Source organism: Dermacentor variabilis, chromosome 5, assembly GCF_050947875.1.
Source record: "Dermacentor variabilis isolate Ectoservices chromosome 5, ASM5094787v1, whole genome shotgun sequence".
In the NCBI taxonomy this organism is placed as follows: Eukaryota; Metazoa; Arthropoda; class Arachnida; order Ixodida; family Ixodidae; genus Dermacentor; species Dermacentor variabilis.
In genome coordinates, this window is record NC_134572.1 from 99,550,120 (window position 1) to 99,576,861 (window position 26,742).

The window sequence follows — 26,742 nt, forward strand, 5'->3', positions numbered from 1 at the left end:
TGCCACTTAGATCAAGCATGGTTTGCTCAGTAACTTTTGTATGCTTGGAATAATTGGGAACCACTATAATATAATATAATATGGCCATGCAATGAAGCGCAACATCATTTTTTTCTAAACAAGACGGAGATAGGCACGCGCATACATAGCGAAAGTAAATTTTTCTCAAGCGCTTTGTAGAAATATAAGTTATAACAAATAGCTAACAAGAACATCAATAATTTACTGACGCACTTCTACCTGTGCTTCTACTTCCATGTCATCGCACAGAAGTTATTTTTGTCCGTCGTATCTGTTGTTAGCCAACAATAGCCGGTTAGTTTCAACAGTTTCGATTTCATTCTCTTGATAGCTAACGCATGCTAACGTCCCAAAGCGGACGGAGTTTTTCGCTTAACCTTTGCTATACCTTTGTTTGTGGTTAAGTCTGCATTGAGCCGACTTTATCTTCCCGCTCAACTCATGAAGTGATGATATGGTGAAGTATTGTACTGCCGTAGCTCGTCGTAGTCCTTCCGGGCCCTGCTTTCACTTGTTTTGTAGCAGTGCGTGTGTTTGTTTAGGTATAGCCAACGGTATAGCATAGGCAGCATGCGAGCTCGCAGGGGCAGAGGCCGTGCGGGTGACAGATACGGCCAACATCAAACTGGACGTGGTGATGCGATCGATGTTCCGCGACAGACAACTGTCATAGGAACGTGTCAGGATATGTGCCCGCCGCGAGAACGCCAGTGGTGAGTGCTCGCCGTTGCACTTCGTGTGTTCTGCATCCCGAGTGGTTACTAGTCTTTGAACGTAAGTTCACGTGCAATTTTGCGTTTCAGGCGTGAAAAAGAGCGCCTCCTCCACCCTTTCGAGATCGCCGAAGGCACCGAGAGTGATGTCCGGTACGATGCATGATCATCTCGCTATAATTTCTGCCGGCCTTGGATCACTGTAATTGAACTGACGGCGGAAGCTCCCGTGCTTTTCTGCACGCTGTGCTTGTGGGTTCTCACGTGTGGCAGGTGTTGATCTTTTCAACGCGTGACATACAGTGCAACTGCCAAGTGTTTATTGCAGTGGCAGCATATATGATATGCTAAAGCAAGGAATTAAAAATACAGAATAACGAATGAAACAGGGTGTCATGATGGCACCAAGTGTTCTGTCGCAACACCACGTAACGGTACAAGTGATTAAACGTGTGCAACAAATGCAACTAAATATGCTGTTGTGACGCATATATGTCACTTAACTCAAAGCAGTTTCACGACATTTGTTTCTTGCCTATAGCAGGACTTTATACAGGGGTCCAAACGGCAACTGCGAAGCACACATAACAGAAACAGATACACCATCAGTGTAAGCACATCAGCAGCTGGGATGACTAGATGAATTAACAAGCAGACATCACTCTCAAAACAAGCAAAAAAAATTGATCAGTACAACGGGTCCAGAAGCAACCAAAAATGACCGAAATATTTTTCCAGATAATTATTTTTAGACCAGGCAGGTTTCATACGTTTTGTGCATTATTATTACTGAATTTATTAAAGTATGGCACAAGCGAACATTCATGCAGGCCTTCTACATGCCCTCGTACATAGCTCCATTTTTCATATGATTTGGGTGGAAACTGAGCCAATGAGGAGCCGGTTTTCGCCTCATATGTTGCGTGCTTGATGTCTGCCGATTCACATACCTTTGAACAATTCAAAATAAAGCATTGAGAACACTTAAAGAAAATATTGTAAAGTGTACCACATGAGCACAATCTGTAACTGCTGGCTGTCTACAGTATCCTTCAGTGAAAGCTAAACCACTTACTGATCTAAACTGTCTGGTTTATCTTGTCCTTTATGTACAAAAACTGGGGATGTTCGAATATTGAAGTTTATAAATCAAATATAAATATTTCAGAAAAATTACCCCTGAATATTGACTCAAACATAGATAATTTTCGTATTTATAAACAAAGTGAAATATAAAGTGTATCTGTAGAGTTTGTCTGGTAAAGAAACGGAGTTTAAATAAATTTTCTGACATCTAGCTTTTGTAACATCATTTGCAAACGACCATCCAGACAACCTAATAATTTTTAAAATGAGAAGCAACTGCTTTTTTGTTAAATGGGGAACCGCAACAATGGCAGTAATGGGACAAGGGAACAGCGCATCACCAAATGCTCCTACGGTGTTTTGTTCATTGAAGAGGAGAAGTGGGATATTGCAGCACTGCACATTGTTTTTGGGGATTCAAGCATAATGGAACTGGCCATATAAATCAACACAGCAAATTCATATATAGGCTGCCTAACAGTAAGCGATTCCTATTGGCTGACTGGAAATTATAGAGTGAAGTTATCTGTTGAATGTGATCGCTCAGGAACTGGTGCCTCTGCGCAGCAACCACAGCTCTTCTGCAGCAGAATCATTCCGAACAGTTTGCACTTCCATCTCTCTCTCTCTTCCTCGAGACTGCAATAAGTCTTGTCCCTTGTACAAAAGAGACGAATGTTCTGCCATTTATAATATATAGTGAATTCTCAAATCGAATAGCAGAGACTATTCAATTTGTATTCAAGACTTCAACTATTTACATGCCCCTAAAGAAATACCTTATTGTTCTTGGCATTTTTTGCATATTATATTACTATAGATAACTAGCATTACCAAGAAAGCATTCGGTCATCATAAAGCTCTGTTTTACCTCCCCTATTACCGCATTTTATTCCACAACTTCTTTCCAAGTTCTATGGTTTACCAATCTACCAAAGCTAGCATTCTCACAAGCTCAGTTTTTTGTGTAATTGCACCCATTAATTATGGCGGCTTGCACTGATGTCGTGGCTGCTCTCTTCAAACAGGCAAAATTTAGTGTGCTTACCTTCAGCTCATCTCTAGTAGCTGCGTGGCAGGTGTAAATAGTTCCCAAACATGGTGTTTTTGGTGCCACTCCATCAGTTCTGTTGCAAATCTGTGTGTATGAAACCAACTTTAGTCATTAGCAGCTTTGTTTGCTCCTTCCGAGGCCATCGATTCGTTATGTAACCTTTAAAGCTATGTTACGTAGCATTAGCAGAAAAATAACACTGTTATGTGTGCATACATGTGTATACAACTCTGCTTAATTAGTCATCTCCAAGGTTCTTACAGATTGTTATGCTTGACAGGTATTACAGAGGGCAGTAGAACAGACAAACTTGCGTGCAATAGTTTTCCAGGCTAGATGATAATATTGACTGCACATATTTTGAATAGCTTACATGTAAAATATTACCCGCCGTGGTTGCTCAGTGGCTATGGTGTTGGGCTGCTGAGCACGAGGTCGCGGGATCGAATCCCGGCCACGGCGGCCGCATTTCGATGGGGGCGAAATGCGAAAACACCCGTGTGCTTAGAATTAGGTGCACGTTAAAGAACCCCAGGTGGTCAAAATTTCCGGAGCCCTCCACTACGGCGTGCCTCATAATCAGAAAGTGGTTTTGGCACGTAAAACCCCAAATATTATATTATTATATGTAAAATATTAGTGATGCTCACATTTCATCATCATCATCATCATCAGCCTAGTTACGCCCACTGCAGGGCAAAGGCCTCTCCCATACTTCTCCAACTACCCCGGTCATGTACTAATTGTGGCCATGTTGTCCCTGCAAACGTCTTAATGTCATCCGCCCACCTAACTTTCTGCCGCCCCCTGCTACGCATCCCTTCCCTTGGAATCCAGTCCGTAACCCTTAGTGACCATCGGTTATCTTCCCTCCTCATTACATGTCCGGCCCATGCCCATTTCTTTTTCTTGATTTCAACTAAGATGTCGTTTACCCGCGTTTGTTGCCTCACCCAATCTGCTCTTTTCTTATCCCTTAACGTCACACCCATCATTCTTCTTTCCATAGCTCGTTGCGTCGTCCTCAATTTCAGCAGAACCCTTTTCGTAAGTCTCCAGGTTTCTGCCCCATATGTTAGTACTGGTAACACACAGCTGTTATACACTTTCCTTTTGAGGGATAGTGGCAACCTGCTGTTCATGATTTGAGAATGCCTCCCAAACGCACCCCAGCCCATTCTTATTCTTCTGGTTATTTCAGTCTCATGATCCGGATCCGTGGTCACTACCTGCCCTAAGTAGATGTAGTCCCTTACTCCTTCCAGTGCTTCGCTACCTATCGTAAACTGCTGTTCTCTTCCGAGCCTGTTAAACATTACTTTAGTTTTCTGCAGATTAATTTTCAGACCCACCCTTCTGCTTTGCCTCTCCAGGTCAGTGAGCATGCATTGCAATTGGTCTCCTGAGTTACTAAGCAAGGCAATATCATCAGCGAATCGCAAGTTGCTAAGGTATTCTCCATCAACTTTTATCCCCAATTCTTCCCACTCCAGACCTCTGAATACCTCCTGTAAACATGCTGTGAATAGCATTGGAGATATCGTATCTCCCTGTCTGACGCCTTTCTTTATAGGGATTTTGTTGCTTTCTTTGTGGAGGACTACGGTGGCTGTGGAGCCGCTATAGATATCTTCCAGTATCTTTACATATGGCTCATCTACACCCTGATTCCGTAATGCCTCCATGACTGCTGAGGTTTCGACTGAATCAAACGCTTTCTCGTAATCAATGAAAGCTATATATAAGGGTTGGTTATATTCTGCACATTTCTCTATCACTTGATTGATAGTGTGAATATGGTCTATTGTTGAGTAGCCTTTACGGAATCCTGCCTGGTCCTTTGGTTGACAGAAGTCTAAGGTGTTCCTGATTCTATTTGCGATTACCTTAGTAAATACTTTGTAGGCAACGGACAGTAAGCTGATCGGTCTATAATTTTTCAAGTCTTTGGCGTCCCCTTTCTTATGGATTAGGATTATGTTAGCGTTCTTCCAAGATTCTGGTACGCTCGAGGTTATGAGGCATTGCGTATACAGGGTGGCCAGTTTCTCTAGAACAATCTGACCACCATCCTTCAACAAATCTGCTGTTACCTGATCCTCCCCGGCTGCCTTCCCCCTTTGCATAGCTCCTAAGGCTTTCTTTACTTCTTCTGGCGTTACCTGTGGGATTTCGAATTCCTCTAGGCTATTCTCTCTTCCACTATCGTCGTGGGTGCCACTGGTACTGTGTAAATCTCTATAGAACTCCTCAGCCACTTGAACTATCTCATCCATATTAGTAACGATATTGCCAGCTTTGTCTCTTAACGCACACATCTGATTCTTGCCTATTCCTAGTTTCTTCTTCACTGTTTTTAGGCTTCCTCCGTTCCTGAGAGCCTGTTCAATTCTATCCATATTATAGTTCCTGATGTCCGCTGTCTTACGCTTGTTGATTAACTTGGAAAGTTCTGCCAGTTCTATTCTAGCTGTAGGGTTAGAGGCTTTCATACATTGGCGTTTCTTGATCAGATCTTTCGTCTCCTGCGATAGCTTACTGGTTTCCTGTCTAACAGAGTTACCACCGACTTCTATTGCGCACTCCTTAATGGTTCCCATGAGATAGTCGTTCATTGCTTCAACACTAAGGTCCTCTTCCTGAGTTAAAGCCGAATACCTGTTCTGTAGCTTGATCCGGAATTCCTCTAGTTTCCCTCTTACCGCTAATTCATTGATTGGCTTCTTGTGTACCAGTTTCTTCCGTTCCCTCCTCAAGTCTAGGCTAATTCGACTTCTTACCATCCTATGGTCACTGCAGCGTACCTTGCCGAGTACGTCTACATCTTGTATGATGCCAGGGTTCGCGCAGAGTATGAAGTCGATTTCATTTCTAGTCTCACCATTCGGGCTCCTCCACGTCCACTTTCGACTAACCCGCTTGCGGAAAAAGGTGTTCATTATCCGCATATTATTCTGTTCTGCAAACTCTACTAATAATTCTCCTCTGCTATTCCTAGAGCCTATGCCATATTCCCCCACTGACTTGGGGGAATATGGCATAGGCTCCCCCAAGTCAGTGGGGGAATATGCCATATTCCCCCACATGCCACCACCACATGCTCACATGTGGTGGTGTGTAAATCAACAAAATTGACTAGGCAACAGATTTGTCTGGAAGGCAATTTAGTGTGGTACAATCTTTATGATAACTGGTTCTTGATCGTGCACTTCATCTGTTACTGCACTGCAAGGCCTTCTTATTTTGCAGTCGTCAAATCTTTTACATACCAGTACAGCTGGCTTTGTGGGATTAATATTGTTACATAGGAAGACGCCAACGAAAAGCTATATACAAGTATATTTACAAGGCAATACGCCGCACTTGGCCAAGAGGCAACAGCCCGTGCTAGCCTCTCATCGTCGTTGTCATCTTCACCCTGCTCGTCTCTTTGTCATCGCAAATACTGCTCCGTAGCAATATTTTCACTTTCACCAAGTGGCCTTAGGTGCAGTGAACTTAATATGCAACATCATTTGCAGGCCCAAGGCTGACAGAAACAAAGCCATCAAGCAGTTCTCCAGATCGGCTGCTGGACAGAGAGAGGCCACTCCTGATGAATTGAGGCCGCCACAAGTTTTGCTCATGACAACAGCATACTTAATGCGCGTGTGAGCTTTGCATTTTATACCCATTGGCATACCATGCATACATTAACAATCTCTGGTGTGTATATAGACACTTGCAGTGGCCACACCTTTTCTTTGAAATCTTGTTCGAGAACTCAGGGTGCAGTTATTACATGGATAAAGACAAAAATAAAAGATGTCTAAGTGAAGATTTTCTACAAAGTGTAAACCAATCACCTTCAGAAAATTAAACCACCATATAAACATGTATGTGGTGACTCATATAAACTTTGTAACATAGGCAAGCACAATATGCACTGATGTACAAATCTATATGTGTGCGTGTGTGTTCACATGTGCCTGCATGCATGCAGAAAAACGCATGAAATGAGGAATTTTTGAGAACCAAGGCATTTCACTGAAAATTGTAGCAGCACAAGTGCATTTGATGTTTAAATGCAGTTATTTCACGTTGCAGGATCGCCCCGTTGTGCACTGGTGACAGTTGGGCTGACACATACCACTTTGTGTGGGACAGATTGTGGGCTGTGCGCCAGGACATGACCATCCAGGATCTGAATGGGGGCGACTGCATCGAAATACTTGAACAGGCTGTGCGTTTTTACGTCTATTCGGCCTTCAGGTACCTTGAAACATAATGATTGCCATGTTGCCCATAATAGAGCAGTACCAACATTATCAGAGTGTGGGTGTCGGCCAGTTGGTGATTCATGATTTTGGCAAGTTACCGCAAGCAAAACACGAGACTTGTAAAAGTAAACCGCTTCATATTGTCCCTTTCTTCAAGTCTCATGTTTTGCTTGCGGTAACTTCCCAAAATCATGAATCACCAACATTATGTTGCTCATTGAACAGTAGTTAAGCTCTTCAGCTTTGATATGTTGAACACACTTAGTGACTGGCTATTCTATGGCTTATTATGTGACCTGCCTCTTTATGGTGCATGGTCATCAGTCATATTGGTCATATCAAACATTTATTCACATGAACCTCTTTACGTTCCCCCATGGGTCATAAAAACACGACTTAGCAAAGACTACATGCCATTTTCATCTGTGTACAGGTGCTTTGAAGAAGATGTGAATGCCTTTGATCCTCACATCAACAGCCAGCACCTACAGGAGTGTTTGAAACGTCTGTTAATTCAGTACCAACAGTCCACTGTAGACCAGTGCAGGAACAGACCAGAAATGGAAGCCATCTACATTCTTCACAACCTGGGATCATTCGAAGCTCTAACTCATGCGCTAACCCTTCCAAAGGAAATAAGGTGAGATGAGGGAGAGAGAGAAATATAGCATTTGTTAGTCCCTTAAAAGAACTAAGGCCTCCATCTGGGCCTCATCTGTAGGTCCATGCCTCCTGGTTCAGCACATGCTGAATGCGCTGCACCAGATGTGGCCACCATGTTTTTTTCAAATGTTCATGCGGGAGTGGTTCACTCCTCCCAGCTGCCATGAAGCTTGTTTGGTCGTAGTTTAGAAAGCGTTGTGTTTCTGAAGGTGGAGTGAAGCTTTATATTGCCCTTTTCTAGATGTTCACATTACAGGACTTTCAGTGTAATGAACTTGACATAACAGTGATAAACAGAAAAATGAGTGGTGTTATTGTAATCAAAATAAAAGTGCACATGTTTCATTCTTTAAAGCTTATCTGCCCTATGCTTTTAAACATTACAGGGGGCATAGGTGTGTTGCAAGCATTATCACACTATTCTAAAATTAAAATAATTAATTGGAATTAAGAAGTACATATAAATTAAAATAATTAATTGGAATTAAGGAGTACATATAATGTAACACCATGCTGGCATGTATTTTTCAAAATTAAAACAAACATACGTGCAAACTGTGTTTGATGAAACAAGATTAATTTCTTGTGCCCTTTGATGCTGTAAAGTTGTAAGTTGCTATTCAATATCAGCGTATCAGCTCACCAATAGCATTGCATACAATTAACACACTCACTCACATGCTCACTCATGGGATATCTTGCACAAGGCAAATATTGATTCTGACTTGCTGTGAGAAGCTTCAGCACATGTGTATGTAGGCCAGGTCATTGGAGGGCAGGAAATCTTCAAAGAAGCTCAGAGTGGAAACAATATGTGATTACACATACTAAATTTGGTTGCATCAGAATGTGATAAAATAAACTGGTCACCTTTGTACAGTAGCCTTGAAAGTATTTCATAGCATCTACTAATACAAAGCAACACACTTATGAACATGGAAACATCAAGACTGTTCTATTCTAGCTTATCTATAACAGTTCATCAATTGAATTTATGCTTGCACTTTGTTATTTTGCTCAGTTACTGCTTATTTATTCAGCTGTTAAAAATTGGGATCCTTTCTGGGTGATTCTCACTGATGAAAAGTCTGTGTTCCTATGCCCCTCTTTCCAGAAAAAAAGGACAGTTTTTTTTTTCTTTTTTTTTTATCTTCCACTGAAGCCTTCAGCCAGTGATTCAAATTTTTTTGCTTGGGTCTCTAGCACTGCTCTTGTCTACTAGTTTCAGCAGGTTGTATTTGTGCCACAAATGTCATCGGGTGAATGTTTGTGGGATGTGTGCACATTTAATTCGATGTCTGCACATCAGGTACTTGAGAGTTGTCATTTTTTGCTTATTTTTCTCCTTGGCAGAAATCATACTTTGGTTAAGATTTCTCTGGACACAAGCCTAGCACACAGGAAAGGAAATTTTATCAGAGTCCTGAAAAACTACAAGGCCCTTCCTTCTCTTCTTGCTTGCGCTTTGCACTCGCATTTGGAGCTCATTCGAAGGCAAGTGTTCACTGATCCAAATGCTGTTCGTTTGACCTGAATGGCCTTTCACTGGCACGGGCTATTTGTAGTGATGTCAGCAACGGCAGAAAATTCAGTTGTCACCTGTTGCACTAGCCGGTGCACTAATTTTAAGTCTGGCTCTGGAAGTGGCCCACAGTATTACCACAGGGCCCACTGTTTCTGGGGGAGAAACTGAGAATAATTCACGGGAGGTGCTAAAATGTGTTTTGAATGTCACGCAAGGGTGATGAAAAAGAGAAGCACGGTGTGACGCACCCAGAGCATGGATTGTGTGGATGATTAGCACTGACTCATGGCCCAAGGGCCATTGCTACCAAGGCAAAGCAGCTACATCAGATGTCTCGAAACATTAAATGTATTCCAAGCAGAGTGGAGTGTATGCATGAAAAGTATGTAAAGGTGTGAGTGCTTTCAACAGAAAGAGCAGGCTTTGTCCTCGGGGACAAGGCCTCTGGAAAAGAGAGACAGCACATCATCTCCTGGTGTCTATTCCGAAGTTCCTAGCTCACGACCAGCACTCGCTCCTCCCAAACGTTTTCCTTTTTTTTCTTCTTTCTGATGACAAACACTGTATGTTCCTACAAAGGGGCTTTAGAGCTTTAGGAATATGTTTGCAGTACCTTGGTGTTTCCAGTACCTTATTTTGTGGATCATGCTATTCTCGTTTGTGTCATAATTTGTGCATTAAGTGTATGCAAGCACAGGGTTATCCAATGAGGTGGGGATGAGACAGAATTTACTGTACAGTACGGAAAACACAGAATATACATGCAGAGGGGGACGACATATGGTGCTCACTTACTACCAGGTTGTAAGTCAGCACTGGCCTTCTCTGAACTTCCTTCACTGGCCTGCCTTTGCTTCATAGCAGGCAGCTGAAAAGTGAGCAAATGTTAAGCAGTGCCACTATGTAGAATAGTTGACCAGAACTAAAGTAACCAGGGGCTCATGTTAACTATTATTTACCTTTATATTCACTGGCACGTGTTGCACAATTCAAAATTACTGTTCTTTCCCGGAAAACTTTATGGGTGTGTTCTGTCCCAGCACAAAGCAGCAAGATGAATTTGTGTCCTTCCTCATTGGGCTGGCTATTGACTGGAATATATTGAACACATTTTAAATTAATTTGCTTTGCAACAAAAGATAAATTGCTTTTATTTTGCACACTTAAATTATTTTTGAGAGCAGATATTTAGCAAACGTAAGGGTTACTCAAATTTTCATTTCTATGTTCACTTTCTTCCTCCGTTTTATTTAAAACGAAAGAGAACTAGCTGCTTGTATGCTCAAACTGACCTATATGACTATTGTTGTCCTTATAGCATGCTGGAAGATTAAGGTATCTGTGGTTATTGTAGTCTAAGTATGTTGTTTTTATTACCACAGAACAGCACTGCAGGTTATGACAGTGGCATTCAGTTCCAAGAACTGCAAGTTCCCCCTGTCCGTGTTGGTCCACTGGCTTTCTTGCTCTGATCACACTGCAAGGGAACTGTGCCTTCTCTACCAGCTACCAGTCCAAGATTCGGAAGTCAATTTTCTCAAAGGTCGTGGAGATTTCACATTAAAACAAGTGAGAACTTTTGTACTTCTTAGCTCCAAGAGTTGGGAACAGACCGTCCTAGTGCTGTAGAGTGCCGATCCTTGCTGTGATATTCACATTCAAAGAGTATGCCAGCCACTTACGATTTGCCACAAGTGTATTGGCTTTAACTTACCTTTTAGTAATTCACCACTACATCTCCTTGCTCTCACGATGGCACAGTTAAACATTAAGGTAGACAAATTATAACGAAGTAGTGGATATAATCAATTAATTTTGGCTCCCTCTTCAACTTTGTTATAGGGAGGTTTTACTGTAATGTATAAGTATGTTAAACCTGTTTTGCTATGTTTACAAATGTTCTTTCATTCAAGGAGTATATTGTGTTCAATCTCCTGTTAAGCTGCACATTGCGGCACCACAGTGCTGCCTCTAGAGAATCACTAGGTGCAACTGAATGTTATAGGGTTATTGCTAAACTACACTTTAGATGAGATGAAAACATGTTATTAGCTTTGTGGTGAATGCATTAATTAAGGTGAACATGTGAACTCACCAGTCCTGTTTACTTCCTCTTCCCTGTTGTGTATTGCGCTGCCGCACTCGTAAAGAACATGTTCTCAGCTCATGTCAGACAATACTAATCAATAATATTTTTATTGATTTTCAGCTTAAAAAGCACCATGATTCAGCCCTCACGAAGGTCTTGTCAGAGACTGACATTGGCACTTTACTCTGTCCTGATGACAAAAGACAGCCAAGTCAACTGAGGTGACGACAGATGACCACAGTTGTGTGTGACAGGGACATGCTTCACTGTGTTGAAAGCCAGGACAAGAACTTCACCTAATTTATTTACGCATCACAATAAACATGCTCATTTTCATAAACCGAGCTGTTGCTTTGTCTGCTTCTTGGAATAATTCTTGCAGCTAATTTCTTGTGATAGTGTAACAGCTACAATAATATACTGGCTTTATTCATTGGAACAATTGCACTTAATTCATTCTTGCACCACTTAATTCATTCTTGCACACAGAAATATTTTTTTTTTTATTTTTCTCTTTTTCCACTTGTTGTAGACAAACCAGAATGGGTAAGCTATACTCAAATATTGTTTAGCATGACTAGTTTAGTAATGGTTACACCATATGACGAATGTGGGTGCAAGTAGTTTCCTCTCAACCGCAGTTTTCTTGTAGCGCTCAGGTACTATGATTGACCGCGTTCTTATCTCTTGCTCTCAAGGAAAGAATGTGCTAAGAGGCAACCTAAATGTACAAGCTTCGGAGATAAGAATGCTTGCCGAGATTACAACCAGATAAGTGCTTGGGCGGCGCCGCTTGCAATGTGTGGCAGTAAGGCAGTACAGCATGCATGCTCTTGGACAGCAGCAAACTGGAACAATGTGCACATCATAGACTAACCAAGTAAGCTGCTAATGCTGCTAACCACTGAGCTTGTACAGTTAACGAGTGCTTTATAAAAAAGCCATGGAGTGATTAGAAGCAGATATTTCATGAACTGTTTGTCTGTTGCTTTCCTTGTTAAATGCATTTGGAGTCAGAAATTCCTTGTCAGTAGCATGAGTAAGGCACAGAGAACTTGGGAGTTCCTTGAGGAGCTCATGGTCATCCATAGCCTCTGCTGTAATGCAGACTTCAGCAAAAATCTAAATGAGGAAAAAACATCTCATTCACAACACTGTCACTGAAGCACGTAGTGCAGCGCTGGTCAGTATAGTAATTTTGAATTATGTTTCATAGCACTTTTTTGCAAGCATTCTTGATTAGTTGGTCATTATGCAAAAAAGCCGCTACTGCAAACCATATTGTAATATTTTAGCACCAACGCAAATAAATGCTTGATTGAACAGCAGAAGGTTGGAACTATCAGAGGAAAGACTGCTGTTAAAGGGGATACTAAAAAAATGTTTTTAAGTGTGTGTTGGCCATTTAAATGTTGCCTGATATCTAGGCAAGTTGCCTCTTAGTTTTTTGTTTTCTGCAGGTTTATATGCTATTGGGTAGCCTGTGTGAAAATGTAGACAAGAATCAGAGGAGGGTAGGAAGAAGTAGGGAAGGAAAAGTTGTTAAGCGAGGCACAAAGAACACGTTGCTGGCTCTATAGTGGCTTCACTTCATTCTATGAGGCCACTTATGCTTTCTTTCTTGAACCCTATTCACAGCCCGCAAGCGTCGGCTGTTGCCATTCGGAAAGACTGTTTGCCTGGAAAAGGAGGCTAAGTGTAGTGCTCCGGTGCTCACCAAAACACTACCATGGGCAAAGTCAGTGCTTACAAGATTAACATGGGCTACGATGATGAAATGGTGAGCTTGCTTTTTATGTTTTGGTATTATTTCCTTACTAAATGTGTCATGTCTCATTCATTCATTCTAATCAAAGGCTTCATGCAGAATTTTATTTCTGGCTAATAGTCTCACTTAATGAAGTGTCTGGGAAATTTGCATATTCCCAGGTGGTTTGAACATTTTGCTGATGGCTGCATTTAGTCTTTGTCATGTGTATAAGCTTTGTGGTGACTGCAGAATATTTTGTGCATTATGCTGGCATATGTATTAAACTAGAAGTTTTTACCTTTTGTTTTAGTCTGAACATGTTTGATAAAGCTGGTAGTACGTTGTAAGCTATAATTGGTTGCACTTCTTGTTAACACTTTTTGTTTGCATACTTTGTTTATGCAACAGCAAAATGTTCAGGTGTTGTCAGACGTTGAAGACTTCTTTTTTAATAGAGCTTTGAAAATTGATCCTTCATCAAAATTTTTTGGCCATCACAACCATAGACACCTAAGTTAAACTGTGTAATCTGTCCATTGTTAACGAAGCAGATAGGTTGCTGCAGGTGTTACTGTGAAAAAAGAGTTGAAAAACCAATTGAGTCTGCTTCAGAATAAAAGGTTAATAAATGATACACTAATATGCAAATACACACATTCCATTAATAAAGGAGTTAGTGCTACTTTCCTGTGCACCTCACTCTGCCTCTCCGACTTTTTACTGTACTCTATTGTGTGAGTTTGCAATCATCATTGCAGCAACCAGCATATCATCCTAGGGAAAAGCACTTAATTTTCATTTTTACCTCATGTCTAATTAATCTCACTCTTTTGTAATCACCTGTTTTCCCTCCCACATACGGTACGGCTAGTAAAATTCCACACTTGTGAAATAGTTGGCATTTAGAGTTCTATTTCTACTTAGGTTGAGATCTTTTTTGAATGCGAGTGCATGTGTAACAGGGTCTAGTAAACATGATTATTTGTGTCAATATACAGCTTACATATGCCACTTACTAGCTTGAAGTTTTTGGAGTCTGAAGATATAAAGATTGTAAAATTGAATTTGCCTTGTTTTTCATTATTTAACCAACATGTTAGCTAAAAAATAATGTCAGTGGTTTCTTTTTTCTTTGCTCCAGACATTAGAAGGCTACAAATGGTCTCTGAGAAAGGCTCTTGCTGGCTGGACTGTGATCATTCTTGCCGCCGGTATTCCCCTAATGCTCATCTCCTGGAAAAGAAGTATTTTGCTCAAGCTCACACATGTATTGTGTCATCCTGATGAGGCACAGAAGGTGCTGCTGAAAGTAAGACTGGCATTCATTTGGGTATTGTGGTCTTGGATGACTTAGTAATGCACCACAACAGTGACATGCTGCATTAAAAGCTTCCTGTATCTTTCTATATAAATGCACACAAAAGGAACAAATGAATGTGAAAAAAAATTTAATATTGTTCCGGTGTTTAGTAGTGCTTTTAACACATTCTTTTCTGCACGTATGATTTCAGTTCAGCTTTCTGACAACATTAAAGTTGTCTTTAAATTGTACCTAGGGATGTTAAAAGATTTCACAATCTGTTTTATTGCATGATATGATGATTTCTTACAAACATTTGTGAAATTGCACTGTTGTGTGGTGAGAAGCTTTGGATCGTTTTTCTCTCTTGCTGTATTCTGCAGGATAACTTATAATTGTTTATTATCAGTAAATTTCTCATGACTTATGTACAACCAATCTTGCAGGACAAGTATTCTCAAGAGTTCATTGAAACAGTTTTCCAAAGCAACAGACCACTGAAAGATGGTTGCAATTACTGCTTCTTTCACAACAAGCGCATCAAGTACATCTGGAAAACAGACCTTCAGCGCTTCGTGAAGCTTGAGTATGATGGGCCTTGTGGATCGCTTCTGCATGATACCTCTGTGCATTTTAGATGCTGTGTTCATTCTTGTGTTCTCCTTTGAGCACACAGGGATGAACACATCTTGTTCATGTGTCCAGAGTGCAGAGTGAACCAGAGTGCAGGATATACTTCTAATAGTTCTACCAAAAGAAAATAACTTTTCATTCACTTATCATCACCAGAGAAGATAATCTTGTGTTCCCCATCACAGTTTCTAAGTATTGAGAAAACTGTGGGTTTTTACATGAGCTCTGAGGGTACATTATCTCGATAACATCTCTACTATCTTCTGATTTTGACCCCACTTTTTGGTTAAGAATTGTGGCCATGGTTACTTTGCTCATAAAAACTAACATAATTAACCTTCTAAACAAACAAGGCAGGAAAATTCATGTGGAGTGTTATAAATCATTATAATGTTGCAGGCATAGCTTATATGTGAGAATCTGCAAAAACTAAGCCTATACACATTGCTGTCAAGAACTAAAATATAAAAAGCCATGTGCAAGAAAGTAAGCTTTTTTTTTTTTTTGCCATTTAGTGAAAGCCTCCACTTGTACTATGTTGGCTTCTAAGAACTTTCATTCTGGCACAGAGCATTAATTGGCATGATATTGAGCAGTGATGATACTGAGCATTTGATTTTGAATATGCTGGAGCGGTGTAATATGGGAGGCAGACGCTAAACTCTATGATGCCATGCACTAAGTGATACGACTGTGAACGAAACTGTAGCATAAAGTAATCAGCGTGCATATATGAAAATATTTGCATTCTTTCAAGAGTACCCTTACGCCAAAGTAACACTTTCTCTGTATTGAATTTACATGGATATTAAATTTTAAGACTGTCTAGTTCTACGTCTAAGAATGTATTTTGATTACTTGGGGAGATGATATTATTACTAATGCATAATACATAAATATCAATGATAGGATTGACTGGTGAGCTGAGAAATCATTCTTTTTTGTTTTGTTTTCTTGGGGGGATTAATAAATAATCTGTTTTTATAACATCAATTAGCAACGTTACAAATATCGCACTTAAGTTGGTCAGTCAGTGTCTGAATTTTCTCATGTTAGCAAGAAACAGTGGTGTCAACTACACACAGTTGCAGGTGTTAGGCAGTCAAGTAAATCATTAATGTACAGTAAGAAAAGCAGGGTGGACGCCTAATATTGAAACTTGTGGAACATAAATGTTAACTTTCCTTGTGTCAGATAGGGTACCAGATATACTAATTGTTTTTGCATGGTCAGTTAAGTAGCTTCTAAATAATGTTAATTCAGACCAGTTATTCCATAGGACGCAAGCTAAGTGGAATAGTATGGCTGATTAAACCTAATTACTTTCATAAAATCAATAAGAACAGATCCAACAAGTCTATGACAGCAAATTTCTCATTTAAACTTATCGGTCAATACAACTAGAGCTAGATTAGCCAAATAATCAGTGCGAAAGCCAAGCTGTCTTGGTAATAATAAGTTTAACTTATAGAGATAGCTATGATACCTAGCTTTATTTATTTTTATTTATATATATATATATATTTTTTTTTTCAGACCAAAAAAGAGAATAGAGATAGGCCTAAATTGCTTATTAGAGTCCTGTCACATTCTTTAACACGGGAACTATTTTGCTTCATTTTTGTTCGCACGAAAAAAAATCTTGTCATCAAAATCAGGTTAATGACGTGTGAGGCGTTCAACTATGGAATCTACCACTTCTTTGATATGACTGCATGGTATGAAGCATGCATGATGCAAATGTAAAATAAAGTAGTTGTTACTTCGGCATGTGTAGTAGGAAGCTGAAAACAAGATTGTGGCACAGAACTAAGAATAACAAAAGTGTGTGGTTCTGGCATGTGCGAAGCACACAATAAAAAATCACTAAATGCATGCATAGCGTTACCTTCACCCATGAATAAATCTCCATTATAGTGTATTTCATTCTGCTAGCTGATGTGATTCTGTTCAGGAAGGAGTTCATGGTATGCCACTGTCTACCAATATTATTACCTGCTAGAAAGAACTGGCAATTGCAGTATTTAAATTTTGCTTCCTGTATAAGATGTGACAGATCATTAGAATACCTTGTAAAGCATTTTTTCAGTGCCAAGTTGAATGGCTTGCATTTAGGCTTCCTGTAAATGCTATATTTCTTGCATACAGTTTAAAGCAGGCCTGTAGTCATGCAGAGTTATATAGTGAAGATTAGCCTCCATGACACAACCTAGTGGTTGTTGATGATTGTATAGTACAGCTAGTAATGATGAATGTTGAGCTTGATGAATTTGCTTTTGTCAAAGCCTGGCCTGTAAGATGGAGTGCTTTGAACGATACTGTTATCTCAAAAGTGCTTAACGATGTGTTTTACTTAGTATGCGATCCCTGATTTTATTTGCCGGTGTTAAATAAAAGGGTGTTTTGGGCTTTGTGTGATGTTACCTTAACTTGGAGATCGACTTCAGGGTACATCTCTTGTTCAGCATTGAAAAAGATTAAAAGTATAGTTATTTAGGCGAGCGTTATGTATTCAGACAAATACAGTTTGTTTGCATGAGTTTCTCTTTGTTAACTCCTTTGCCTTCACATCAACAGTGCTTGTTAATCTGTCTGAAAGGTGTAAGCTGGCCGGTGTATCCCATTTATGGCACAGTTCTCTGCATATGTGAGCCATAGACCAATGTAATGTTGTATGGTGTCTCACAGTCTCTGTGATGCTTAGTATACTTCAATTCATTAATTTTGTTCTTCCTGTCTTCCAGTGGGCTTGAAGTTGACAGTTGTCAAGATTTGCTCGCAATGTCATCCGGTCTGTCAGGCTCAGACGTTGACTACCAGCAAGTCCTGTTTGGCGAAAACTCTCTGTGCATAGAAATGACACCTGTCTACAAGCTCGTAATAAATGAGGTGTGCATGAAGATTTGATACTGGTGCTACCACTTGTGATATTACTTGTAAAAAAAAAGATTAACAGAATCTGCAAGTAACAAAGAGAATGTAGTAATGTGTAGTTGTACATTGTGGGACTGTTGTATGACTGTAGAGAGTTTGTATAACATTTAAAAAAAAATGATAGAAGCAAAAGCTAACTTCTTGTGGCAATATCTCCTTGCCTGAAAATCACGTGCATGCTAGTGCTTATATGGATCACGTACAAATCTTATATGGAACCATACAGCTTACTTGTGACCGTACTTTTCACTGTACCTGGTTGTTCATGGTTAGTTGTTTGGTAAATGTACTAAAATTGTTAGGGAAAAGATTGATTGATTGATTGATTGATTGATTGATTGATTGATTGATTGATTGATTGATTTCAAAGAATGGGCAGCTTCCACCAGTGACAATGAATGATGCTGATTTAATAATTCATGACCAAACTGTACACTGCACTAATCTGTTAATAATTTCTTACTCAAGGTCACTGTACTAAATGTTATGTCTTAGCTTCTACAAATTTTTTTAAGCATGGCTTTTCTCTCCCTCTAGGTCTTCAGCCCATTTTACATGTATCAAGTGTTCATTGTTATTGTGTGGATGGTTCAGCTGTATTACCAGTTTGCTGTTTGCGTCATCTTGCTGTCCATTATATCAGTCAGCGTATCAGTCTGGCAAACTAGAAAGGTAGGCTTCTTTCCTCTCATTACTGTCATGCCTCATGGTTTGTTCATTCCTTGATAACGGCCGAAACGTGTAATTTGGTATTTTATTGTCCTTATTATTTTAACTTTCATGTAGTAATGTTTTTTTTTATTTATTACTTGGAAATTTTGTAGATCTGGTGCTCTTCTGTATTTGATGGCTAGGTGAATTGCGTGTGCTATAATAGTGAAAAGTGCATTTTCAATTGCCTGGGAACAAGTACCACGGTTCATGGCTTGTGGTTTGAGTTTGAAATCACGATCAGGAAATTTCAAATGGTTTGAGTTGTAATCTCGAGGCACCCAAACCGATATAATGAATTGTACTTTAAAAATTGGCTGATGAATGTTGAAACCTCCCACCCACATACTGCAAACGTCATCTTTCAGCAAACAAGGGCACTGAGAGAAGCCATTCACACAGAATCAAAGGTGACTGTGTTGCGAGATGAGACTGGTAAGCATGAATGTTGCCTCATATGCAGGTTATTACAGTGAACAAGTTCAGAGGTATTACTCACGAAAGCTCATGATGCACAAGGCATGATTGAGCAAAACCTACTAGCACTATGCGATGACAGGGATGTCACAATCACATACTCTGTTTTTCACATAGTGCAGTTGCTAAATTGAGACAAAAAGTGACTGATATGCTTGGAATAGCAAGAAAACAGTAGTGCATGTTTGTCCTTTGTACATGAACCTTGAATGCAAGGCTTCTAAAGTGTTCAGAGCAGACAGGTGTTCAGAATTAATAAATGCTGAATTGCATCACCCATAACTTTAGTACATACTGTCTGCTCTGTGTGGAGATCAGCAATGTATAATACAGCTGTTGTCATGCTGTCAATGTTTATTTTTACTAGTTGCACTTTTGTTAGCATTCTCCATGGTAACATCAGTGCTGAAAAATATGTTGTGCATTCTACGTGTGCATGATTTGTGTGCAGAAGTGACCCTCTCCTCCAAGGAACTTGTACCTGGCGATGTGATCATACTCCCAGAGAAACATCACACCATGGTGTGTGATGCTGTCCTTATCAACGGTGACTGTATTGTCAACGAGAGCATGCTGACAGGTAGACACAAATATTTGTCCGTTCAAATTTAAATTCAAATTTATTGCACATCATAGAAATAGTACAATTGTGGACATACAGAAGGAGGTCCCAAGGCTATATCACCATCGGCAGGACCTCCATCGGGGTAAATTAATGACAAATAGAAAGTAAAAAACAAAGCAAATGAAAGAGAGGTTAAATTTTTAGAAATGCATGTATAACTACATCAAGATACAACAATTTAGTATAAGGCAACACAAGGTAATGTTCACAAGGTGGACAGGATTAGTTACGTTTAAAGAAAAGAAAATGTTTTAAGTTTCTATTATATTGGGGGCGGAGGGGGGGAGAGGGGGGAGTGTACAAAGGTTACAGATTTCATATGCGTGTTCAAACTAACCCAAAATGACATTGAGGAAAGAAAGCAAAGTGGATCTGCCATAATTAGTATGTGTACTAGACAAGAGAAAGTTACGATGGGTGCCGAAGCAAGTAGAATTGGAAGCAGAGAGCTCATGTTGTGAGAATATGTCTAGTGCGAGAACATGTTGAATAATTTAAGGAACATAATGCCTGTATTAAAAATAAAAGCTAAACGAAGGCCAGATATTAAGGTCAACAAGAATGGGGTAAGAAGGTGACAGCCATAGCATGAAATTACTAATTATGCTACCAACTTTCTTTCTGGTGTTTAATCGATGGGGAGAGCTGAAAAAAGTATGTATGACTCCTTGATGTGAAGCAGTAGTTTATATGGCTCTGTATAAGTGCATAATATAATGTTGCAAGTACAAATATGTGCGTTTAAGTTTATCATGGTATACCAGAGCATGTCTAATTGTAGGTGCACTTGTACATTGTGAAGAATAACATCGAGGTAAACTGGCAATCAGCCATGGCCAAATCTTCTGTGCATATAAGGAGTGAAAGCATCTTGGAACAGATTAGCAGACTTAACAATGTAGGCTAACCAGAGAGTGGGTTTAGAAGCACCTTGATGCAATAAAGGGGCCTGGTTCATCCCACTTGGCGATGCATTGCCGAGATTGCGGGTGTTTGATATGTCAGAGTTTGAGTGCACATTGGTTTTGCTCCGACATGGGGACCAGATGATGAAGGAAATTAGCGAGGCAACCTATATTTAAAAAAAAGAAAGTAAGAAAAACGGGATGAGGTGTGTCAGAGAGCACTTCATCAGAAAGAACTTTCTTAGAGTTTGGAGTGAGGATGGTAGCCAGACATTCATATGCCGTAACTTCTTGACGTTTCGCAACTTGGCCTTAGTACTGTGCATTACACGAGACTTTTAGCAAACTTTTAAATTAGCACCCCAAGATGGTGGCAGCCTGAACTCTTTGTTGAAATATACTTCACTAAAATGAAAATCTGAGCAATTTGGTCTTGCATAAGTATAGGTAAATCACAGTGCATTATAGACTAGCAACAACTGCAGAAATGAGACACACGGGGTACTGACATTGACTGCTTTATTGGCGTAAAATTCACATACTTATAAGCACGTGTTGTACGGGATGGAGGAAATGGAAATGGAGGAAACGGAGGAGATGCTGACACATTGCTCTGTTACTTGTTGTATCATATCAGCTTCAATTAACTCTCTAGTAGGTTATTCTTTCGCTTTACCTCTAATGGAGTACTTTTCATACAATGAAATACAACCGCAATATGTACAATGAAAGGATAAGTTTCCGTGCCTATACTACCTACCTCTTCATGGTTATAATGTCAAAAGGTAGTAGTACAGGCAAGGAGCTATCTTCTTTGTGCTATCTTGTTCAAGAAGATATTGCGAAGTGCATACGTTTGCACCATATTTTTGACTGCAAAAGAGGTTATATTCCACTGTTTGTTTGGTGTAGGTGAAAGCTGCCCTATCACAAAGGTTCCTGTGTCTGCAGGAGAAGGGTACACATGCACTGCAAACAAAAGGAACACACTCTTCTGTGGAACAAATATACTTCACTCAAGAAGTACTAATAGCCAAGTGAAAGCCGTTGTCTACAGGACAGGTATGGAACTTTGTTAGAAATGCCACAGTTCTTAAACAAATAAAAAGAGCTGTGAACAAATAATTTTTATTTCTAAGCCACAAATGCACAGCTAGTTCAGAGCAAGCTTAAAGAATGAAGCAAACCCCCTTGGGCTGATGAAGCTACCTGTATGTTGTTAGCAGCCTCCTAAAGAAGCCTCCAGTATGTGTTTTGTTCTTGCTAGTTGATTAGAAGCGATTAATTAATGTTTAATGTGACAGTACCTATATGTATGCTCAAGGCGCATTCACGCTGTCGATGCTGCTGTCATGCTGTCCAGCTATTGATGGCGCATGTGTGGCTCACGCATGAACGTTTACAGGATCTTCAGAGATGCGAAGTGAGTTTGGCTGCAAAAACAACGAAGTGAGTGGATGCACCATCAATGCTCCCTTCAATTGGCTTGGTAACGGAGCCAGGACAGTGTTCTGACTTCCACAGCCGGCACGAGCATTGTGCACACACACACACACTAATGTTCCTGCTGAGCTGTGTGTATTCACTGGTCTGAGACTCACAGACAAACATCAAACTAATGTTGTCCAAAATTTTACTGGGCATGGTCTCATCGCCTCGACCATCGAGGTGTGAGGCCTAGCCTCCACTGGGCAGGACTCCTCATCCCGCTAGAGTGGTGAGACACCTGATAGCTAGCTGCGAGGGTGCTCTTCCTTCTGCCCAGCAGCAGCTGCTTTGCATGCTGCATCACGCCAACGTATGTCACATCTGCATATTGTTTGAACACCGTCTGAGGAGTTGAAGTGCAATGCTAAACGTTGCTATCGCTGTCAGTGCTTCGCCCTTCTGGAAAAACTGACATTATTTTTACTCGATAACTTTATACATGCAGCGTCAATAAGATTTGTAGAGCATACTTGAAAACATTACCTCTAATGTTTTATAATGTGCTACCTTTTCTGTAACTCTTTTCATTGCATATAAAAAATAGACAGTCACCTAAATATTCTTACGTGATCTGAATGTAAAAGCATTCAAATCCACCTTCAATCACTTTACTTCACCTTAATTCACTTAATCCCATCTTCAGTCACCTTACTCTAACTCCACAACTGTACCTTTGACCACCTTGCTCTAATTTATACCAACCCTTTAGTCCATCTTAATCCATCTTAATTTGCATTAATCCATTTTAATTCACTTTATTTCACTAATTCACCTTAAGTCACATTAATTACCCATAATTACTACTAATTAACATTGTTGTACCATGCACTTCTGCTGAGGTCATACAAGATGCTGATGATTCCTCCTCCACAATGGCTGCGCTGTCACGTGCCTAACGGCACATGCACTAGGCCGCACGTTTACTTAGCCGGATGGCTGCGACGTGATGTGTGCAATGACGCACTCACTAAGCACACCTTTAGTCAACCAGAACTGTGAAGCCACTGTGGCATTGGGAAAGCCACGGCAGCCACCCTGGAAGCCCCGGTTCGATTCCCACCCCGAACAAAGTTTGCCAAATTTTCTTTTCAAAGGCATCAATATACTTGGTTTACAGGAGCCTCCCTGTGACATGTGACGTCAGTCCGAACATTTTTTTACGTGCTTTTGCACCGTCGGCTATTTGCACCATCGCTTGATCACGCCAGATTTTCTGCCTCATGGGACATGTAATGCTCTCACATTAAAAGAAAGCCACTGCGATGAGCTTTGATGGCCTCTTGAATATTTTCAGGGGCCCTTTTTCAAGCACAGGAAAGTAAGCTATGCAAACAGTAATGTCCAACAGGCAACTGAAAGTGATACCTTCACGTGGGCTCTACAAACCTCATATTGTCATTGTGGTGATAAAATTATAATGAAAAAGTTGGTTGTCCCTTGAAGCACCTACTATACTACCTGTTTTAATTAAGAGATGACCAAATTCATTTAATATAGTGCAACGGGAACGATACAAGTTCTTTTTGGTTTGGCTACACATTATTAAAAGCAGCGGACATCAATGATAGTGTGACTACTGCAAATTATTTCATACTTGCTAATTAAATGTTAACTGATTACTTTAGGGCACATTTTGCAGTTCTGGATTTGAGTCTGGTCAATGATCAAGGCATGTCCACTAAGTACAAATTCTGAGACCAGCACCAGTTTTTACACATATATACAACTGCAAACAGGCACCAAAATGCATTGGCATACATCTTATCGTTTTTCCCAGATAGCTTATCTTGTGCACTGTGTATAAAAACTGCGTGAAAAACAATTGTACTTTGTGGCAGATTTTGGATGCAATATGTTGAAACTTCTGTTAGTCTCACCATTTCTATTAAGTGGACATTGTTTAAGCACTGAATAAATATGTGCTCTGAGGTGAATAATAAAAGCTTTAAATGCTGCTTGTTAGATAATTAATTAGCTACAATTTCAGTCAGATATGTTTGTAGCGCGTTTCTAGAAAAAAAGAAAGAGACATTATCATCTTTGCTGCATTGTCCTGTGAGAAATTGGCCCTTCCTTAAAGCAGGTGTTATCATTGTTCAGCTTGCATAGTTGACAGATTGGTCAGTTTTGTAAACAAAAAGATTATTGGAAAATAGCGAGTTACTAATTTTCTGTGCTTACCCGACACTGGTGCCCAAATGGATACGCATTTCAGGATTCAACACTATGAAAGGCGAGCTTGTAAGGACAATCTTGTTCCCAAAACCAGTGCATTTCAAGCTGCATGCAGATGTTATGAAGTCAATGGTGATATTTCTTATCCTTGGTGAGTAAACCTTACACATATATTGCCTTAACTTTTCAGTCTTCATGCACTCATCTTCTTGCACATTTTATAACTTTTTAGGCATACCAGCAATGATCTACACTGGCATCATATTCAGCAAACTCGGTGTGAGTACTTCTTTTGGAATTCGTGTGTTCTTGTAACCAAGAAAGAGCATATTACAGAACATAAATTCTTGTTTATGCAATTAGTAGACTTCCATTAAGCCAAACTCAAAGAACCACAAAAGATGTTTGGCTTATGTTAAGTTCAGCTTGACAGGATAATACTACAACACATGCATGCATTCTCTAAATGGTGGTTTATAAAACGCAGTGACTGAGATTGTTTCACAAAGAGACAAGTAATACCAAAACGGCATACATTTGGCTCTGAGTAATGTTACAGCCTCCCAAGCAAAGGACCAAAAGATCAAACTGCACATATTCCATAAGGGGTCAAGCAACCTGTCTCTGCCGGAAATATCCATGCCTAAACTCTGGCTATCTACGTGGCCTTGAAGACAGCCCTATCGACGGGCGCTATTATTTCTGCGCACTCATTCAGTCAAAATGGCCAGGATGTCTGCTTCAGGCACTGAAGTGTGCCATGATGTTAGAATTGTTGAAAGGAGCTATTATCAGCTCCTGTTATTTCCTATCTTGGAAAGGTACTTTTCGGGATGCCAAACATGTGGACTGTCACTGGCTTTGAAAACTTCAATGAATGCATTTCTGACAGTACTTCCAATATTTTTGAAAGCTTGATTGACTTGTGATTGAGTTGTTTCAGTGTTTGAATGTTGTTGAAAATGAGATGAACTGTCGTTTTTAACGTCCAGACCTTTCTAACAACAGGAGCAACACAGGCACAGTAGTACACAGCCAAGACTCGTCTGAGCTAAGCCTTTTGGTGGCTTAATTCCTTGAGAAACTTTACTTGTTCCAACTTGGGAGCTACTCTTAGGAACGGATAATGAGTAGCGGTATATGGTACTTTGCAGTTCACTGTTTTATAAAGGCGCTCTTGTGGACCATGCCTGTTAATATAACTTGAAACTCCTGGACAGCACTTTCTGTATCCTAGCTAGTTTTCACTGAAAAGACAAGAGAAATGCATCATACAATGAGAGAAATGGCAGGCATGTACAATGCACTTAAGCCAGCTAGCCAGAATCGCAGTTTTGCTATTTGGCTTATGAAAAAATACTGAAAGCAATTGTATTGAAGGCATGCTTATAATAAATCTGCATTAAAGAGGTGTGTTACTGTTCGAATGACGTCTCCATTCAACATTATGAAGCTGAATTTTCGGTCACTTTTCTCTTACTTTCCTGCATTTCAGGCATACGCTCATGATATTGCCATCGTTGTTATTGATGTCGCCACTTTTGTGGTGCCTCCACTACTGCCCGCAGTGCTGACTAGCATCAATGCTTCAGCTCAGAGACGTCTAAAGAATAAAGACATCTACTGCCTCAACTCCAGCTACATCAATTTTTGTGGAGCCTTGAGTGTGATCTGCTTTGATAAGGTAGGTTATGAAGAATATCCGAAACTTTGTCACAAGATAGTTAACGTGAAAAACCAGGCAAAGTCGTGGAATCTTCCTTTACATCTGTCAGAGTGGGTAGTTGCAGGCCACTTCATTCATTCAAATGTTCATTCATTCATTCATTCATTCATTTAAATATGCTAGAGTAGGCTATACATGCATATGAGGCTTAAAGAAACCGTTTTGTCATAAAAGATTTTGCATTTATAATTTTAATAACCTTGGAGCGCACTTTCCTTGTTACATTCGAAAGGTAGGGCCTATACTAACACAGACAGTGCCTGCTCATAGCCATATATTTGTCTATCTCGCATGCATAACTCTATGATAAATAGAATTATGTGCTTGCGGTTTTTATGAAAAACACATTATTTACTTAGAAGCTTGTACTGACTGCGGGTTTTTACATTAACAATTTTTAGGGGGTGCTTGTCATATTCTTCTGTGTTATTTTCTAGCCTGCTTTTTCACTTCACTGTCCATATGCAAAACAAGAACACAACTGCAGGACTGCTTCTTGTATGTCTTTTATAGACAGGAACACTGACGGAGGACTGCTTGGATATTGCAGCCATTGTTTCCTGTGAAAATGCCACGTAAGAACACATTAGTGCCCTTTGCTTTTATCA

At 40.0% G+C, this 26,742-nt stretch overlaps 2 protein-coding genes across 6 annotated transcripts in view; both read left to right on the forward strand.

The window, feature by feature from the left end:
• Window positions 1-308: 308 nt before the first annotated feature.
• On the forward strand, window positions 309-11,754 carry LOC142582976 (SAC3 domain-containing protein 1). Of its 2 annotated transcripts, XM_075693171.1 has the most exons (8): window positions 311-734; window positions 825-887; window positions 6,396-6,524; window positions 6,961-7,125; window positions 7,567-7,773; window positions 9,150-9,290; window positions 10,704-10,890; window positions 11,531-11,754. In XM_075693171.1, exons 1-8 carry the CDS (start codon window positions 592-594, stop codon window positions 11,633-11,635), a joined length of 1,140 nt encoding a protein of 379 aa, XP_075549286.1. In that variant the 5' UTR covers window positions 311-591; the 3' UTR covers window positions 11,636-11,754. The 2 variants fall into 2 exon arrangements, with proteins under 2 accessions (XP_075549287.1, XP_075549286.1); XM_075693172.1 differs by lacking the exon at window positions 6,396-6,524 and having other exon boundaries at window positions 309-734.
• Window positions 11,755-12,190: 436 nt separating this feature from the next.
• LOC142582977 (polyamine-transporting ATPase 13A3-like) overlaps window positions 12,191-26,742 on the forward strand; it is a 42,494-nt gene continuing 27,942 nt past the window's right edge. For 3 of the 4 annotated variants that reach the window (XR_012828525.1, XM_075693173.1, XM_075693176.1), the window contains exons 1-13: window positions 12,191-12,290; window positions 13,057-13,190; window positions 14,302-14,469; window positions 14,907-15,046; window positions 17,838-17,982; window positions 18,565-18,699; window positions 19,107-19,173; window positions 19,667-19,795; window positions 21,658-21,807; window positions 24,449-24,559; window positions 24,641-24,687; window positions 25,904-26,092; window positions 26,648-26,709. Coding sequence is in view for 3 of the 4 variants with exons in the window: in XM_075693173.1 (XP_075549288.1) it covers window positions 13,140-13,190; window positions 14,302-14,469; window positions 14,907-15,046; window positions 17,838-17,982; window positions 18,565-18,699; window positions 19,107-19,173; window positions 19,667-19,795; window positions 21,658-21,807; window positions 24,449-24,559; window positions 24,641-24,687; window positions 25,904-26,092; window positions 26,648-26,709 (1,394 nt within the window). In the remaining variant the exon portion in view is untranslated. Of the gene's footprint in view, window positions 12,291-13,048; window positions 13,191-14,301; window positions 14,470-14,906; window positions 15,047-17,837; window positions 17,983-18,564; window positions 18,700-19,106; window positions 19,174-19,666; window positions 19,796-21,657; window positions 21,808-24,448; window positions 24,560-24,640; window positions 24,688-25,903; window positions 26,093-26,647; window positions 26,710-26,742 lie in introns of all 4 variants that reach the window. The other variant, XM_075693174.1, reaches the window with a different exon arrangement.